Raw genomic sequence first — 18,672 nt, forward strand, 5'->3', positions numbered from 1 at the left:
TGTCCAAGGCCCCGCGAGAGTCCAAATATCTCGACATATACTTTTTATACGTCGACTTGACAAAATAAAATATTTCGCCATGTTGACATATAACTTTTTATAAGTCAACTTGGCAAGATAACGCATCGCGCCATGTCGACATATAACCTTTTAAAAGTCGACTTGGCGAGATAAAGTATCTCGCCACTTCATATTTTGCCATGTCGACATATAATATAATAAAGTATCTCGTCAAGTCGTCAAGTCGATGGCTCCGCAATTCAATTCCTTATTAATCTAAGTAAAGCGCAGTCAGAAGTAAGTTTTACAGCGCCAGCTACGTCGTCCCCAATTTAGTGTACAAAAAAGCAAAATGTCGTCACGTTACGGGAGTCGACCACCAAACACATCTCTTTATGTCCGAAATTTACCAGATGATGTCAGGTAGGAAGAGAAGAAATGTATTGTTAAAACTATCCTTGGTGTGTGTTTGTGATTTGAGCAAGGGTTGTGGTCTAGCAAGTTGGCAATTTGTGTTTGAAATTTATTCGTGTCTGTCGACCGCGCCGTCATGGCCGTCGTTGTACATCAGGCGCGTGGCCTAGCCTGCATGTTTTATGAACGGGCCTTCTCGACACAAAGCAACCTTGGCTTGCGCTTGCCGCGACGGCACGAAGGATTGGGCTCGGGAAAGTTGACGCTGTTGAGCAGGCGTGCATGTAGACAGGAATAACCGTAATTCTGGGGATTTATTCAACAATTTCTGACATTTTACTGTAATCCCCATTCACCGACGGTAAAGCGTCCGTGAGGGCTCCCATTAATTTGTTATAACACCAGCACTTTTGTCAGACCAGAGTCCAAAGTTTGGGGCTATAATAACACATCGAGGTTACAATCTAAGGATTATAAACTACAAATTAAAAATATAGAACTATTTAACATGAGAGTAGTTTAAACGATATAGATGAAAATGCATGAAAATTATACTTTACTGATGTTTAGTTGGGAAAAGCACAGCTAAATCGATCCAAATAAATTGTTGACGCCCTCTCTGTTCGTTTGTAAATATTTCATAGTTTGGCTGCCTTAATTTAAGGCAGCCAAACAATGAAATATTTACAAACGAATGGAGAGGGCGTCAACAATTTACGAATGTGATATTGATATTGCATTCCACCAGCACACCTACAAGGCAATAATACGATACACTACACGAAGACAAACGATAATAGTTATAATCGCGATATATCGAGACATTAACGATAATGACGTCATTCAAGATGGCAACTTGCAAGAAAAACCGTCAGGTCAGGAGAAAATGTTTTAGATGACAGATTTCTCAATCATCCAGTGGATTTTTTTTCAATAACTCCGGTCCAAGGTATGCAATTACTTAGGCCTAAGTTATTTATATTTCCCTGGTAATGAAACTAGAAATTTCGCTCAAAAAAACAGTTTTAAATCGCGATCAATAACGCTAGTTCACTACACTTGTTCACTGCTACCACCCTGCCTGTGGGGAATCTACAGGTAGGACTATGGTATGCCAATGTTGTACAGAGCACACACTTTAAAAAATCATTAAAATATCACTTTTGTGACCAAAATTACTAATTTCCATACAGTTGCAATTTATTTTTCATTAGTAACTTGGGAATAATTTTTGTATTCACCAGAGCGCTCAAAAACTTGAATTTTGGGCATTATTGGTGGAAAGTAATATGGCAAGAAAATTTTCATTTTTTGATCTCAATTTTTAATTAAGAAAAAAATGATGAAAAGCAAGGCTCGACATTAGCGGTGGCCCGGTGGCCCGGGGCCACCAAAAAGTCATCTCGGGCAACCATTATTGAAAAAATGTTAAGTTTTGGTGGCCCGAATCGGGCAACCAATAATTTTCAAAGTAGCGCAATTTTTCTCCCGATTTTGCATGTATTTATCAACTTTCTACAGTTCAAATTGCAAGCCAATTCGTCATGCGCCTTTTTTGTTAATCTACACACAAATACACACACACAAAGATTGCATAATCATGACAGTATGTAGGCCTACCGCTAGCATACAGTAGTAACTATTATTCAGCCGGCCGTGCGTGAAACCACTGCAGCTAGCTAGCTGTGCGCGAGCAGACCATTCAGACTCAGGGAGCTGCGATACGAAATGTTACTGCTAAGAAATCTTCCCCAGAACTTTGAAAATCTTCGTCAAAGTCACATTTTACACCAATGAAATGCCCTTCTACAGTCCATATTACTGAAACCTGATTATCTGCAAGCATTAAAAGGAGGAATTATGACCTCTCTTTTGACTCAAAAAGACCGATTTCCAAATGCATTAATACACATAAAACACATAGGTGAGTACATCACAGTCCCATATGTGCATTTGTATGTATGTTGATATTTGGTTTATTTCGAAGCTGTGTCTCTTCTAGCCAAAAATAAATAGGCAGCTTCTTTCTTTCTTGTTTACAAATGACTTCTTAAACCACTCTTAAGGAAGTAAATACTTTGGGAAGGCATTTCATTGATATGAAATGTGAATTTTTCCATCATTTTGTCAAATATAGGGAAGGAATTTTCTCACTGTTTTTTCCAGATAATTTTTGCCGTTTTCTCATTTTTTTTTTTTTTTTTTTACAGTAAACCATTTATACCCCTTCCCATTGAATATTCCTGATTAAAGAACTTGTTTCTACTGAATAATAATAATAATTTTCCCCATTTTTTGATAATTTTGTCTTATTCATTTTTCTTACATTTTCTTTTGTTTTTTTCTCAAATGTTTTTTTCTGTTCTCTTTTGTTTTATTTCACTTATTCATTTTTTACAATTTTTGATTTCTTTTTTCAGTATACTATTCTAAAAATGATTTTTGTTTATTTCCCCCTTTTACACATTGTTCTAATTCTCCAGCATATTTTTCTGTGATTTTCTCCTGCTATAATATGCTGGAAAAGAGAAAATAACTGGATTTGGGGCCTGCATAATCTAGGTTTTATGATAAAAAAGGAAGAAAGGAAAAATCATTGTTTTGTAAATCTATCTGAGTTTGCTATATGCCCTATTTATTTACTTTACCATTATGAGTGTGTGTCGATACGGAGATTAAAAGTCCACACAACCTTGGGAACAATACAATTCTTTTATTCTCTTTCAATCATTTCATATTTACAATGATAGAACAATTTATATATTACCACAAAATAAGCAAAGTAAAATAACAGCAAGCATGATTTACATACAAGATGTACAAAGAATAGTGGTACGTTTTAGTGACTGCAGAATTCAATTTGTTTTATTCATTTTTAATTAATGTTTTTCTTTATATTTTTCGGGCCACCAAACTTTACTAATGGGCCACCAAAAAAAAATATTTGAAGGTTTTGGTGGCCCGAACGGGCCACCACCAAAAAAAGTTAATGTGGAGCCTTGTTAAAAGAATCAAATTTAAATAAGAGCCAAGTTGTATGAATAATAGGTGTAATGAAAACTGTCGGTGTAAAAAAATCAAGCATTTGCCTTAAAGGAAAAGGGAAAATAAGCCAAACATTGCCACCCTTATTTTGCCACACATAGAGATACAACTGAGAACAAGGTTATATCATAACCTTGTTCATTGAATGAGTGGTTCACTATACGTTGTCTGTAGCCCATGGGCCCCTCTTCAGTCTATGTATGGTGAGTGGAGCCAACGTAGTTCAGCGGAACAACCAAAATACAGAGACTTAAGCTTTTGGTCTAGCGTGCACGGTGCACTGCAGGTATGGCAATTATACAATTATTACCAGACACCTTTATTTCATTCCACTTTAAAAAAATGACAAAGGAAATCAAGAAAAATTGCACTAGCTACTAAGCTACTAGACCAAAAGCTTCAGTCTCTGTACTGAGCTTTGGTTCGGTGGTTCCACTGAACTGCGTTGGCTACAATACATAGACTGAAGTGAAGAAGTGCTTGGAGGCCCGTACGTACAGACAACGTATTTTAGCAGTAACATTAGATCTAACAGCGGGAACCCGATTTTCCGATCGTTTTTTAGTACATAAAATGTCACATTAGGTAAAAGAAATCACATCCATATTTACGAAAAAATGTTTAAAATTCAGAAATATCGTACCTTAGACCGCAGTTACCGCTAATTCCTTTGAAATGATGATCGAAACATCGTCATCTTCGATCCTTTCATTGGTCATTGTTGCCATCTTGGATGACGTCATCATCCTTACAGACGTATTTACCAGTCGCTACCTTTCACGATTTGTGCCGCTGCTTTGCGCTTGTACATGTTGATGTGCGTGCGTTCGGAACTTGTCGCTCGCATTGATAGGCCAAGATATCGAAAATTTAATCGGAAAGCCTTGATAAAAGCACAACTCGTTGACGGCTGCCATATTTTCCTCTCCGGCAGAAAATGAAAAAATAAGGAATAACCTGGGGAATAACTCATCGGTAACGTATATTTTCGATATTTTATCTATTTTGAATAATATCAATAGAAAGATTAGAGTGTAACGAAAATAATGGGCCTTCGTTCAAGATAATATAATGTCATTTAGAAGCTAAAAAAATAAAAAATCTGGACAAAACCTGTCCTATGAATTGTCGGGCCAGATTACACATGCAGGCTCGCACTAACACTTTACCCTCGGTGAATGGGGATTAAAGTAAAATGTCAGAAATTGTTGAATAAATCCCCAGAAACGACGGTTATTCCTGTCTACTAAGCTACTAGCTAGCTATTCCAAATAACATGAATAATATGAAAATAATGAATGGTAAAATTATTTTATATTTAATTTAGGCCTACCAACCGCTTTCTTTGTTTTGCAACGCGCTTGCCGCATACCTTTCCGCGAAAAACAATTATTTTCGTGTGTAACAAATTAAATCATCATCAGGAAGAGAAGTCTTGATTAACGATGTAATTAAGAATTGGGGTTATACAAGTAAATTTTTAATTTTCGCTTGCGTATTTCATATCGTGTCTCAGAAGATTTTGGTAATAAATTTGTGTTTGCTAACAATAAACATCTTATTCATTCTTTTTAGCTACATGTTCCACGGCTCTTTCCAATGCTCGTTCGTATCAAGTTATATTGATGCGCCGTCAATTGTTCGTCGACGGCTCTATACGGTAAACCTCGCGGACGGTACCTTGAGAACTAGCCATCAACATTCAGCCACAATACACCTAGCCTGGAGGCGTCTGGGGAGTAAAGTTATCTACTCTACGTAGGGTTACTCCCCTAATGCTGGAATATATAGGCTCCCACGCACCAAGGGAAAAGGCAACTATAAAAATGCGCCAAACTGCTAGTTATGTTTAGAACTTGAGGTTAACACTTCTGTACATGGGTAAAAATATCGGTTGGCAACGTTTGGCCAAAAATGGATAGCTATGGTTACAAAATATCGCCAAAAGGCAATAAAAAATAAAAGTAGAAGAGAGTTTACTCACATTTGTTGACATCGCCATCTTTGATCCTTTGTTAATGCAACCTTGTTACGTGATGCGTATAGAGGGCGGCAAAATCATGAGAGGTGCTAGATTAAAAAGTGCTAAAATGTCCTTCAACCACTGAACTGAAAATACCTATTTCTAGTTCAGTGGTTGAAGCGGGACATTTTAGCACTTTTTAATCTAGCACCTCTCATGATTTTGCCACCCTCTATGCGTGTCACGTAACTAGGTTGCATTAACAAAGGATCAAAGATGGCGATGTCATCAAATGTGAGTAAACTCTCTTCTACTTTTATTTTGTAACCATAACTATCCATTTTTTGCTAAACGTTGCCAACCGATATTTTTACCCATGTACAGAAGTGTTAACCTCAGATTCTAACATAACTAGCAGTTTGGCGCATTTTTATAGTTGCCTTTTCCCTTGGTGCGTGGGAGCCTATATATTCGAGCGCCAGGCGTTAGGGGGTAACCCTACGTAGAGTAGATAACTTTACTCCCCAGATGCCTCCATGCTAAATACACCCCACCAATTCAACATTCGATCGAAGGAGCGAATGAGATTGAAATTATGCAAATCAGGCCCATATTCCTGTCAGAAAATATATCAATTCGTAATGCAAAACTATGTTATATGATATTTAAGCATTTTCTGTCATATTAGAGATTGATAAGGTAAAAGTTGGATTTTTTCGCCTTATTTTGCAATCTTGTTCTATGTATTGCTCTGTGAAATGGAACTGCAGAAGTCCTACGGTACAAAATTGTTTTCGTATGCAGTAATGTGCGCGTCCAGAATCATAGTGTCCGGTAATACAATACATGACTATACCTCAACTTCTCAAGCAATGTTGGTGTATATGGTGTAGGCTCCACTTCACTATCGCTACATTACGCTACATACAGCCTACACCTACCGGCCTACCCGAACATCAAGGTGGTGAACTCGCTCTGAGTGACAAAGGTTGGATTTTATGGGGGAAAACAAAACTCCTGCACCAACACAATTTGAAAAAGAAAAAATAACTTCCTACTTTACATTCTAATGTCACTCCATATCCAAACACAAATTGCGCATGCGCGCAAATCGCCGCTCAAATTATGAATATTTGTGATAGGACTAAATAGATCAAGATCTGCAAATTTCGAAACGATCCCGTTCTACATGATCAATAGTCCTATCAATTAGTATCATGAGTATAATTTGAGCTGCGATTTCCGCACATGCGCAATTTGCGTTTGCGATGTTTTGGAATCGGCAGTGAATTGATACGTTAGAGGAACCTGATTATCTGGCTCTATATCACCAATTTTGAGAATAAATTTATGTGCATGTCTGACCAAAATTGCTTAGAAACTTGAATGTGCTGAGTCAAAAACTGTTTTATCTAAAATTCATGAATGAGTGATTATTCTCACCTTTATTGACAATAGTCATGTAATTTGGTGCTATTTATGACTGAAATGTCCCTGATGAATTTTGATTAAAAAAAAATAAAATAAGATAAAAAATGATGAGAGGATTAAGACAGAATTTATGCACCCTCCTTTATTCCATTCTTTTTCCCAGTTCAGAGAATAGAATTCTCATTCAAACTGGTTTACCCTTAAAAGATTAATAGATCGATGTCACTTTCTTCAGTGCATGAAATGGCCCAATGGTTACAGATGTGCATGCACAGGATTTGCGATTTCTTGTGTGTGTTTCTTTCGCGAAGCAAAAATGAAAAAGGGATATGTGACGTTGAGATTTGGGAATTCCCCCTTTTTTTCAGCTCTGCGCAAGAAATATTAACAATTTTTAAAATATGAAGCGGGCTAAATTGTAGAAAATGGCTGAAACAATAAACGTTCAAAGAAGAAATGCTTGCCGTTAGGGGGAAAAAAATATGAAAACTTGTAAATGTAAACTTCTGTTAAATACCTGATCTGAAATTTTGAGACAAAATTACACTTTCTTTCAAAAATTTGATGCTGATATTCACACGAAGGCCACTCTCCTCCCATTTTATTGGAAAACAATATTGGATCTACAATGTACACACTCTCTGCTGGTATCCACAATTTGAAACAATTGACACATTGCATGATTCAGTTAAATCCATTAGAACATTTAATAAAATACTTAAATGTTTTTTAAAAAAGTGAATTATTCTGTTCAGCTTCTGAAAGTTTGCTTGTTTTTTATTATTTTTTTTAAATTCCATGCTTCACATGGTCATTCAGTTGGGGAAATCTGTCTTTTCTATTCATTGCTTGTCTTTATCTTGCTATTCTTTATTTATTGCCACACCAGGACCGAAGACATGAGGAGCTTATTCGGCAAGTTTGGCCCTATAAGTGATATCTACATACCTTTGGACTACTATACCCGGGAACCTAGGGGCTTTGCCTATGTACAATATCCTTAATCAGTCATCGTGCATGTTCCTGTTGCAGTGATTCTTGTTTCTTCATGTACAGTGTCATAGTGATTGAAAGTTTTGGTCAAGGATGTTACATATCTGAGGGAAAACAAATAATGCAATATGATCATACAATTCATCAATCAAGTTTGCTTTTTAGAAATCAGTTGTTGCTAGAATTTCATATTGGCTGTGCCTGTGAGTGTGAATTTTGTTAATTTTTTTTCAAATATCTTCAGATTTTTCTCCTTGCTATGGCCAAGACTTTCTTGCACTGACTTTAGTACAATACTATTCACGCCTCCATAAATAATTCAATGCTCATTTAACAAATATCTAATGTCACAAGTTTTCATTGCATCATTTGCATGTATATCACACTCAATCTCATAAAATCAACCTCATTTGCACCACTTGTATGGAATACAGTAAATTGACTTGTGTATTTCATTACTCAAGTGGTATATTAGTGCTTAGTGGTACAGTCAAACACAGAGGCCCGTATTCTGAGAGCAGGTTTAACTTAAACTCAGGTTTAAAGTTGTTGTTTAAGTATGGATAGCCAATTGTTACATAACATAAATCACTTAACAATAGAGATATTGATTATATTTCAGCTCATTTGGCTCTCAAATCATTCATAATTGTCTAGGAAGTATATATAGATGATTGTCTTCACCATTGATTAATCAGAAAAGAGCACAGTAAACATAAGAAACATACAACTTAATACAAATTTTGATACTTTTGGCTTCCCATACTTCTACAACTTTAAACCTGACTTCAGAATATGGGCCAGAGGCTCCAGACTAGTTTAGTTCAGGACTGGCCCTGTTTTGATTTTGTTCAAACAGGTGCACAGGAGAAAATAATGAAAAATCTCAACTATTTTAGGTTCAAGAATTTTCATTTTGCGTTGTAAAATTTTCAATGCTCTGATTTCTAGACAAACCTTAAAACACTGGTCAAGGAAATGGTTTGATGAACATTTTATGGCAAAGTTTGGTATTATGGATTGCCAGTAGTATGACATGGTCCACCCTGTTACCATTACAGAAGTTAATTTAGCAGGGAAGGAAGGGGGGGGGGTAGATGAAAAAAATCCAATGAAAATCATTATTACTTTGGATAATTGTAAATATTGCCAATGGAAACCATTTTTATAACCTGTGTATGGGTTAGCTATTTAATTCATGTACTTCAAGTGATTTTATTTTTCACTCTGACTTATTTCTTCATTCTCTGATGCACTATTGTTGAAACTCACAATTACCACCCCATGCCCATGCAAGGATTTTCGTAAAACCATGATGAATTGTTGATCGATCTATAGGTACAGTAATTTCTTCTTTCGAACTGATGATCACTTCACATACTGGTATACTATAGCAACACTTCATAATCTGAATGCTTGAATTTTGCTTGCTTTGTCAGTTCTTTTGCATGTTCTTTTGATCTTTTTCTCCTTTCATGTAGAGTTTCATTTTATTTATACTTTTTTTATTGATTTGACACCATTTGATATACCCAATTGGTTTTAGATATAGTTGATACTAACATTTTGAATGAGTGCTTGTTTTTGAAGTTCTGATATCCAGGATGGGGTCAAGGAATGTAATTGAATTCATTCTTTGTTAACTTTTTATAATTTTCACTAACCTTCATTTCTTTATTTTCGAGATTGACAGTAGGCTTAGCTAATTTCTTTTATTGACACTTAAGATTAACAGTTTAGATTTACATCGGCTAAATTTAGTTAACAAGAGTTTTGTTTTATTGTCTTTGCTCTGTGTCACAGTTAGAGCACAAGCCAAGTCTTTTCAAGTACGTTCAAGTTCAAGTACGTTCAAGTTCAAGCACGTTCAAGTGTTCAAGTTCAGGTTCAAGTTCTTGGTAGCCTCATGGCAAGACAAGTCAAGACCAGTGGTTGATGCAAGACATAGTGCTCTACAACCATGGAATTATATGGTGAACCGATGAAAGTCATAATGTAAATGAACCCTATCATTTAGCCCATACTCCATAATGAATATTTTGTTTTTAAATACAATCCTGAAAATGACAATAGAATAAAATTCCTTTCGGGTTAACAAGTTTGCATTTTGATTGCAAAAAACAGAGTAAATTTCCAATTTTTATGAGTCGTGACATGAATACATGTGAAATTCTCCTTATTATACATATACATGTATATTTTTACAGCAAGCACTATATTTTCTTGATGATGTAAATCATGTAATGACACACCTCATCCCATTAAAAAGTGGAAAACAATTTTGCCTTGTGATTTACTGGTCTGTTCATAACTAATAATAATTTGCATGAACAGACATTGAACTGCGTTATGATACTCACATTTCCATCTGTTCACCTTTTACATCCATGAAAAAAGGGCTCAAGTCAAGCCAACCAGCCAAGCGCTACAAGGTCATTTAAAACAACCAAGACTACTTGGGCTATCCAATTATGTACCAGTGCAAGACAAGACAAGACAAGCAAGCAAAACAAGCTTCGGTACAGAGTTTAAAGGGACAAGTCAAGCAAGTTACCACAAGACCAAAAGAAAAGAATCAAAAGATCAAGCATGCCAACTGTCAACGGTCAATGTTATCAATTTTCCATGCCTCAAGCCAAGCCAAAGCATCAACCAATGGGCATGATCTACTTGCCATATGATGTCAAGGTTATCTCAAGATTATCTGCTGATTGGCTTGCTGGCTCTTGTGGTCTTATAATTCGTGCACCTCTTTAAAAGTCAAGTTTCAAGTTTTCAAGTTTGGAAAAGGTAGAGTATCCTATTGGAAATGAGAAAGGTTTAACTAACACCAAGTGTCTACGAGACTACTAGTTATTGGTGAATTCTTTGATATTTAGCAAGTCCCATCACTTTTTGGAGTGGATGATTACTCATGTTTCAAGAATATTCTATGATGCAGGTATTTGCAAAGAAAATTGTAATATTAGAGAAGTTGTTGAAATGTGTAAATCTTTTATTTGGGAATTAATTGCACATAGATTTTACTAGAACTTCGGAAAGGAAAAACAAAGAGGTTGATATTTAGTACCTTTGCCCGATTGAATCTCTGTTTACTAACACACTTAAGAGGCTAAACAGAGTAACACATCTGAATTCTTGGATATCAACATAACAGTCATGATAACCAGACCTTTGCTCATGCAACAATTGCTTTTACTGTCTTGATTTATCAAAAGGAAGAGTTGTGAAAAGAGGTTTTTGGTTCAGAATGTTGTGAAAGTCATCAGTTGGGTTACATAGACTTGAGGTTGTGTTCGAAGTTTAGTTTACATGTAACTACAGTATGAAGATTTTCCATTGGAGCAAAATGTCTAGAGCATGTCATGTGAAAAAGTTAATGCACAGGAAAAATTAATTTGACTATCCCAAAATGAAATTTGTGTCTTTAGAGAGAAATCAATGTCAAATTTGACTTGATTCTACAAAGCATTTTTTCTGTTAGTGTGAGTAGTTTAATGCTGCATGGTGTATGAATGAAATGAAAGGTTCCTTAACAAGATTAGCTTTCCACGTTTGAGGACATCCGAGATGCAGAAGATGCGATGTATGATCTGGACAGGTATCGCTTCTACGGCCGAGAGCTTGAGATCCAGTATGCTGAAGGAGACAGAAAGAGTAAGATCACATACCTTTTAGGGTTTATTTTCCAGTTGGTCCAATGCCAATATGTGCAATTACCAACTCGTCTACTATCATTTGGTCTACCATCAGTTTGTTAACTATCCACATGGTCTAAGTGTCATTTCGTCCACTCACCATTTTGTCTAATAATCAGTTGGTCCAATAGCCATTTAGTCCATATACCATTTGATCTAATTCGACTAAGTGTTAATCGGGCGATATTGATTAAAAGAAAATTGGTATTACTATTAGACCAACTGGTTATGAGACAAATTAGTCATAGACGAACTGGTGATTAGATGAAGTGATTTTTGGACCAAATGGTTATTGGACCAAATGACTGCTAGACGGATTGTTGATAGAATGGCATTAGACTAAATGAAGACAGACTGGTGATGAGTGGATGAGTTGGCAAGAGACAAATCGGCAGTTGATCCCTTTTAGCGTTGCATTTGTGTGCCTCTGCCCACCATTGGTTGTGCAGTAGGCAATAGCAGAGAAGAATTTGTATATACCATTGGCATTTATACTTTTGGAAAGATGTCGTTGTCAATATCATCTTATTGCTTTATAACCTCTGATGATTGTTTGACACCAAAATATCTGGCACTACTGAGAGCATGAGCATGCATTATTCTATAAACTCATCCTCTTCTCATTTTAAAGGACAAGTTCACCCCAACAAAAACTTGATTTGAATAAAAAGAGAAAAATTCAACAAGCATAACACTGAAAAATTCCATCAAAATCGGAGGTAAAATAAGAAAGTTATGGAATTTTAAAGTTTCGCTTATTTTCAACAAAATAGTTTATGAACGAGCCAGTTACATCCAAATGACAGAGTTGATGACATCACTCACTCCCTATTTCTTTTGTATTTTATGATATGAAATATTTTTATTTTCTCATCATTGTCATGTGAAATGAAGTTTCATTCCTCCCTGAACACCCATTATTTCAACATTTTGTGCTTCAGGCAAAGATGTCCTTATCGTCAAATTCGTAAAAATTGAAATATTGTATAATTCAAACAATAAAAAACAAAAGAAATAGTGAATGACATCATCGACTCTCTCATTTGTATGTAACTGGCTCGTTCATATAACTATTTTGTTGAAAATAAGTGAAAGTTTGAAATGTCATAACTTTATTTCACATCCGATTTTGATGAAATTTTCAGCATTGTGCTTGTATGATTTTTCTCTATTGATTCAAATCAACATTTTTCTGAGGTGGACTTGACCTTTGAAAACCTCGCATATGGATTGAATAAGAGGATGGTCAAGTTTTTTGTAACAAGTCTTATGGACGAGTTAACAAGAAAACATTTGCAATCAATTGCATATTTCCAATAGGAAATCAATTTCAACTTTGTATTTCCCAAAACAGACCAGCAATGGCATACAATTTTTTGTAAGACTTATGATTGATTTTGGGACCCAATATTGACTTGTAATTGATTGCAAGTTTCTTGCAACACCCCATTATATTTGTAAGGCAAAGTCCTAGGCCCAGTGTTGCAAGCCTTGCCATCAATGATGACTTGGTTAGCTATTAGCTATGGTAACCTTTAAGGTGAAATTGCATTTTCCATGGTAATTAAAATCAATGGCAGTGTCCTGATTGTAATTCCTTCTGCAAATGACCCTGAATTTGAAATTTATCAGTACCACCTTCCAAATTTATGTTGAAAAATCATGTCTGTTTCTGCTGAAGTGCAGCATATATCGTCGGCCTTATGCCAAAAGGGCCTTAACTGCTTTTGGCCATTCCGAGATAATGGCGTTTAAAGGTTTTGGCCTCTCTAATAATCAAAAGTTTGTGGTCGTTTTTTTGTCTCACCTGCGAAGCAAAGTGAGACTATAGGCGCCGCTTTTCCGACGGCGGCGGCGGCGGCGGCGGCGTCAACATCAAATCTTAACCTGAGGTTAAGTTTTTGAAATGACATCATAACTTAGAAAGTATATGGACCTAGTTAATAAAACTTGGCCATAAGGTTAATCAAGTATTACTGAACATCCTATTAGAGTTTCATGTCACATGACCAAGGTCAAAGGTCATTTAGGGTCAATGAACTTAGACCATGTTGGAGGAATCAACATCGAAATCTTAACCTGAGGTTAAGTTTTTGAAATGTCATCATAACTTAGAAAATATATGGACCTAGTTCATGAAACTTGGACATAAGAATAATCAAGTATCACTGAACATCCTGCATGAGTTTCATGTCACATGACCAAGGTCAAAGGTCATTTAGGGTCAATGAACTTTGGCCAAATTGGGGATATCTGTTGAATTCCCATCATAACTTTGAAAGTTTATGGATCTGATTCATGAAACTTGGACATAATAGTAATCAAGCATCACTGAACATTTTGTGCAAGTTTCAGGTCACATGATCAAGGTCAAAGGTCATTTAGGGTCAATGAACTTTGGCCAAATTGGGGATATCTGTTGAATTCCCATCATAACTTTGAAAGTTTATGGATCTGATTCATGAAACTTGGACATAATAGTAATCAAGCATCACTGAACATTTTGTGCAAGTTTCAGGTCTCATGATTAAGGTCAAAGGTCATTTAGGGTCAATGAACTTAGGCCGAATCGGGGGTGTCTGTTGAATTACCATCATAACTTTGAAAGTTTATTGGTCTAGTTCATTAAACTTGGACATTAGAGTAATCAAGTATCACTGAACATCCTGTGCGTGTTTCAGGTCACATGTCCAAGGTCAAAGGTCAATGAACTTTAGCCGAATTGGGTGTATCTGTTGAATTTACCATCATAACTTTGAAAGTTTATGGATCTGATTCATGAAACTTGTACATAAGAGTAATCAAGTATCACTGAACATCCTGTTCCAGTTTCAGGTCACATGATCAAGGTCAAAGGTCATGTAAGGTCAATGAACTTTGGCCATGTTGGGTTTTTTTGTTGAATAACCATCATATCTCTGTAAGTTTATTGGTCTAGTTCATAAAAAGAGGACATAAGAGTAACCATGTATCACTGAACATCTTGTGCGAGTTAGAGTAGTATGCAAAGTCAGCACTGCTGCTATATTGAACCGCGTGATGCAGGTGAGACGGCCAGAGGCATTCCACTTGTTTGCTTTTGAAGCCAATTTCGATAAACGTGTTAAGTTATTAAGTTTTACATGAAATGTGTTAAATTTATTATAAAATATTCAGAACCCCTAAAATCGGGTTAAGGCCCTTTTGGCATAAGGCCGACGATATGTTTCTGCATCTTAGTATCATTCTCTACATCACTCACAGCACCCTCACAGATGAGAGGAAAAGAGCGTGGTGGATATCGCCCATCTAGGTACAGATCACGCAGCAGAAGTCCAAGACGTCGCCGTTCTCATAGTCGCAGTCCTCGGCGGAGGCGCTCGCGGAGTGCCAGCCCTCGGAGAAGACGCTCGCCCAGCTATAGTCCAAAGAGAAAGAGTAGGAGAAGCAGGAGTAGGAGCAGGAATAGGTGAGGCAATCACTCCCACAAAAATAATTTTCCTGGTATGGCACTGCAATTTGCTCCACACTTTTAAAGTACTTGTCCTCCCTACAAAAAGTTGATTTTTATACAAAAAATTTAAATCCAACTACCATTTGGTCTGTAGAGCATACATGCTTTAGATCCATATTTAAACAGATTGTGGTGGTTTCATTTCATGAATTAATTATCCCAAGTTACAAGTCTGTCAATATTTCACCAAATAACGGACTATTCATTAAGAGAATTTTAAGTTGACTTAAGCATGGAATTCAAATCAGATTTGAGAGCTTGTTCTGACCTGAGTAGTTTATCAAATCTTAAATGGTGGGATAATTTGGAGATGGACCTATTATGGTGTAATTGGTGCGGAGTTATTTACCAAAAATATTTCATGCAATAATGAAGTTGTACTTGTCAATGACTATTTTATTATTCTCATTGACATCTTTATTACAGGAGACGTAAAAGGTCTTATTCAAGATCGGCATCACGTTCGAAGTCAAGGTCTCCGGACCGAATGAGAACGAGAAGCAGGTCAGTAATATTCAAGTAGCAACCTTTTCTTGTTTCGCAACTCTTTCATTTTATTTATTTAAAAGGAAGGCTTTATTTGGAATCAGATTGAGTTAAGAAGATTCTTGAGCAGAAAGCAGGAATCAACACTTTTCTCTCTAAATGGGGGCAGTGATGGTTATCAAAAAGCATTAAATGGTTTAGAGGTTCACCCTGCATATTTTTGAATAGTGTTATTCTGGGACAAATCTTGAAGGCGATAGTTATACCATAGACCCTTCCGTGCTTTAGTTTTCTCTCACAGTCGCATTAATGTTTGTAACCTACCCAATGCAGTTCAACTATGTTGTTGGGGGGGGGGGTGTGTCATCATGTTATCGATATATATCGACTTTATTATTTGTATAATTATATACTGACACTACTCCCTTATGTCTGTAATTCCACATTATTGCAGTAGAAATGGTGTTTTGGACTATACATGATTTATTAATGACTCTTGAGTTTGTTCTAAAGCATGTAAATGTACAATGTATACCTTGAACATGAATGATTTCTTCTTTTCTGATATAGGACATTCAGTCGATCTCCATCAGGCTCCAAGAGTAGATCAAGATCACGTGACAAGTAGCAGCTTTGACATGCATCGATATTTGTACACATTTGGCGTCACATATCAGTGAACAGGGGGATTCCCTAGTACCATTTGTCCTGCTATTTTATAGGAAACGATTTGATTTCTTTGTATTCAGTTTATGATAAGATGTACAGTCTGTAGAACAGGGGTGTCTCATGAAGCATCCTGTTAGTGGTTTTCACTGACTCATATGCTCTGAACCAATCAGATGCAAGGGTTTCTGTAGCCTGTAACAGTTTTCAGAGTAAATCTCTGATTATCTGTTCTATGAAATGCCCCCAGGACACAGGTTGTTAAGATTGTATCATATGAGAACAGTGAATGCTGCAATGTGAGACTTAGAAATACTGTCATCAGTGCTGACCATTCTCTATCCCTTGTGAATTCCTGACATATATATTAAACCATTTTGGACATGACTTACTGTTAAACCCCAGCAAGGAAAGAATTGGTAAAATGTTGGAAAATTCATGTTTAGAAGAAGAGTTTTTAGAAAGAATCTGATGTAAGTAAAAAAACATAAAATAATATTGTCAAAAACAGATAAACTTAGACGAGACGATTGGTAGATATTGTTCAGTACCATGGACATGATATGAAAATCGTGGTTTGTACATTTAATACTGCCTTTTTAAAACTGGTTTCTTTCTACTTATTACGATACACTGGGACTATGCCACCATCTGATAATACATATTCAGTATTTTCTTTTTATACAACTGAATGATGGAAGTATGATATAACATCAGCACCTCTTGCAATTACCCACGATTCAATTCAGTTTCTCTAAGAACATTGTGAATGTCTTTTTAAAAGATCATTGAAGAATTTACCCTTTGTAAACATTTGAAATATCGGAAATCGGTTAGTGTCTAACTATCATACTCTACACACATTTTTATAATACACAGAAATCTGTTCTCCTCATTTTTAGTATAGCTTGCTCAATCTGACAACCTTCCTTGGTTATGATTGGTTGAGAAGCATCGATTCTATGGTCACTATCTTTTAAATGAGACTTTGTCAGATGAAATATACCTTTAAGAAACACTACCCTGATATCGTGCAAATGTCCACAAACTTTCCCAGTCTTTAGATGATATCTTCATAGTTTTCCTCTAATCTTTAGAAAATGTAATATCAGAGATATGTTCAGAATTTTCATTCCTGAATATACAAAGTCTGGTGAACGGAGGTTACAATACTATGTATATATACAACTGTAGCAACAATGAACCCAAATTTTCATTCTTAGGGTAATTTTTGGTCAAAATCAAGGTCCATGTTGAGATTTTGAAGTGATTTTTGGGGGTTTTGTAAAATGAACCAAGTACATTTTGCAAAATTCAAGATTGTATGAAGATAGGATACATGTACTTAGCCTAGGCTCTGCTCTGCTCCTGTTGTAAATACCACCACGTAGCGGTCAGTAACACTTGTTCAGTATTGCAGAGTTGGGTATTTTCAAGACAGTTTGCATGTACATAAAAACCAAGGTCATTTTGAGATATACCAGTTACACAGTATACTTGTAAGGAGTGTGCTTTTTCCCTGGACTGGTTAATTTTTTTTTAATTTGTGGATCTGTAACAATTAAGGAAACGATCAGAACCTTCCAGGCTTGTGCAAAGTTGCCAGCGTTAATATTTTGTTGCTGTTGTAAATATTTTCACAGTTTTGCACAATGTTTGTATGTCTACCAGATTTCCTGTCAGCCATGTTAATGTATTTGTTCAGTATTATCCTGTTGTAAGCAGATTTAGTGTAGTTCTATGCAAGTTGACCAGTCTATTGTATATATATACCATGTTGAAAGTCTGAAGGTAGATTTTCAATTGAACGTTGTTTATTTTGCACACTTGCAAATGGTTCATGAAAGGTTGGGAATGTTTTTTACATTGACATATATTTCCTGTGACTAGCGAGCTGGCTTATCGTTCCCTTTTACTGACCTCAGTGTGTGTATTTTTTCTCTACTTGGCCCAAGTCTTATTAATGAATGTTTTGATTCAAACAAGAATTTGTCTTTTGATTGGCTTGTATGCTTATAAGTCAGAATTGATACGCATTTATTTTCCTATACCATCCCCTTTGCCCTTTCATTAAATGTAAGTGTAGGCTATCAAGTTTTCAAATGATAGATTAAAGGGGAACATGTGACCGAAGTGTAATGAGATCACTTTACGATATCAGTCAAAAGTCAAAGTAAATTAGCATTTCGTCAGCTTCAAATCGGTGTACCCAAGGCCTTCTATCATTTTCTGACCAGCAAGACTTTTGCGACGATTATTGATCCATTATGCCATGGTCACATTTGTTCTACGGCGGCCGTACGGCGAGTCGAAAACAGCCGTTTCAACATTTTTTATCCAACTACATATAGGTGGTTTGATCAAAAATGTTGAAACGGCTGTTTTCGACTCGCCGTACGGCCGCCGTAGAACAAATGTGACCATGGTATAAGTGATCAGTATCAATAGCAGATTTTCGCTCGGCAACGTACAGGGCTTTCAGC

At 36.1% G+C, this 18,672-nt stretch overlaps 1 protein-coding gene across 1 annotated transcript; it reads left to right on the forward strand.

Annotated features, from left to right (window-relative positions):
- The first annotated feature begins 315 nt into the window (after positions 1 to 315).
- Positions 316 to 18,356, forward strand: LOC121424740 (serine/arginine-rich splicing factor 10-like). The gene is made up of 6 exons (XM_041620501.1): positions 316 to 423; positions 7,743 to 7,847; positions 11,400 to 11,503; positions 14,788 to 14,992; positions 15,464 to 15,541; positions 16,094 to 18,356. The coding sequence occupies exons 1-6, from the start codon at positions 353 to 355 to the stop codon at positions 16,149 to 16,151; spliced, it is 621 nt and encodes a 206-aa protein (XP_041476435.1). The 5' UTR covers positions 316 to 352; the 3' UTR covers positions 16,152 to 18,356.
- The last annotated feature ends 316 nt before the right edge of the window (positions 18,357 to 18,672 follow it).

Source organism: Lytechinus variegatus, chromosome 12 (assembly GCF_018143015.1).
Source record: "Lytechinus variegatus isolate NC3 chromosome 12, Lvar_3.0, whole genome shotgun sequence".
In the NCBI taxonomy this organism is placed as follows: domain Eukaryota; kingdom Metazoa; phylum Echinodermata; class Echinoidea; order Temnopleuroida; family Toxopneustidae; genus Lytechinus; species Lytechinus variegatus.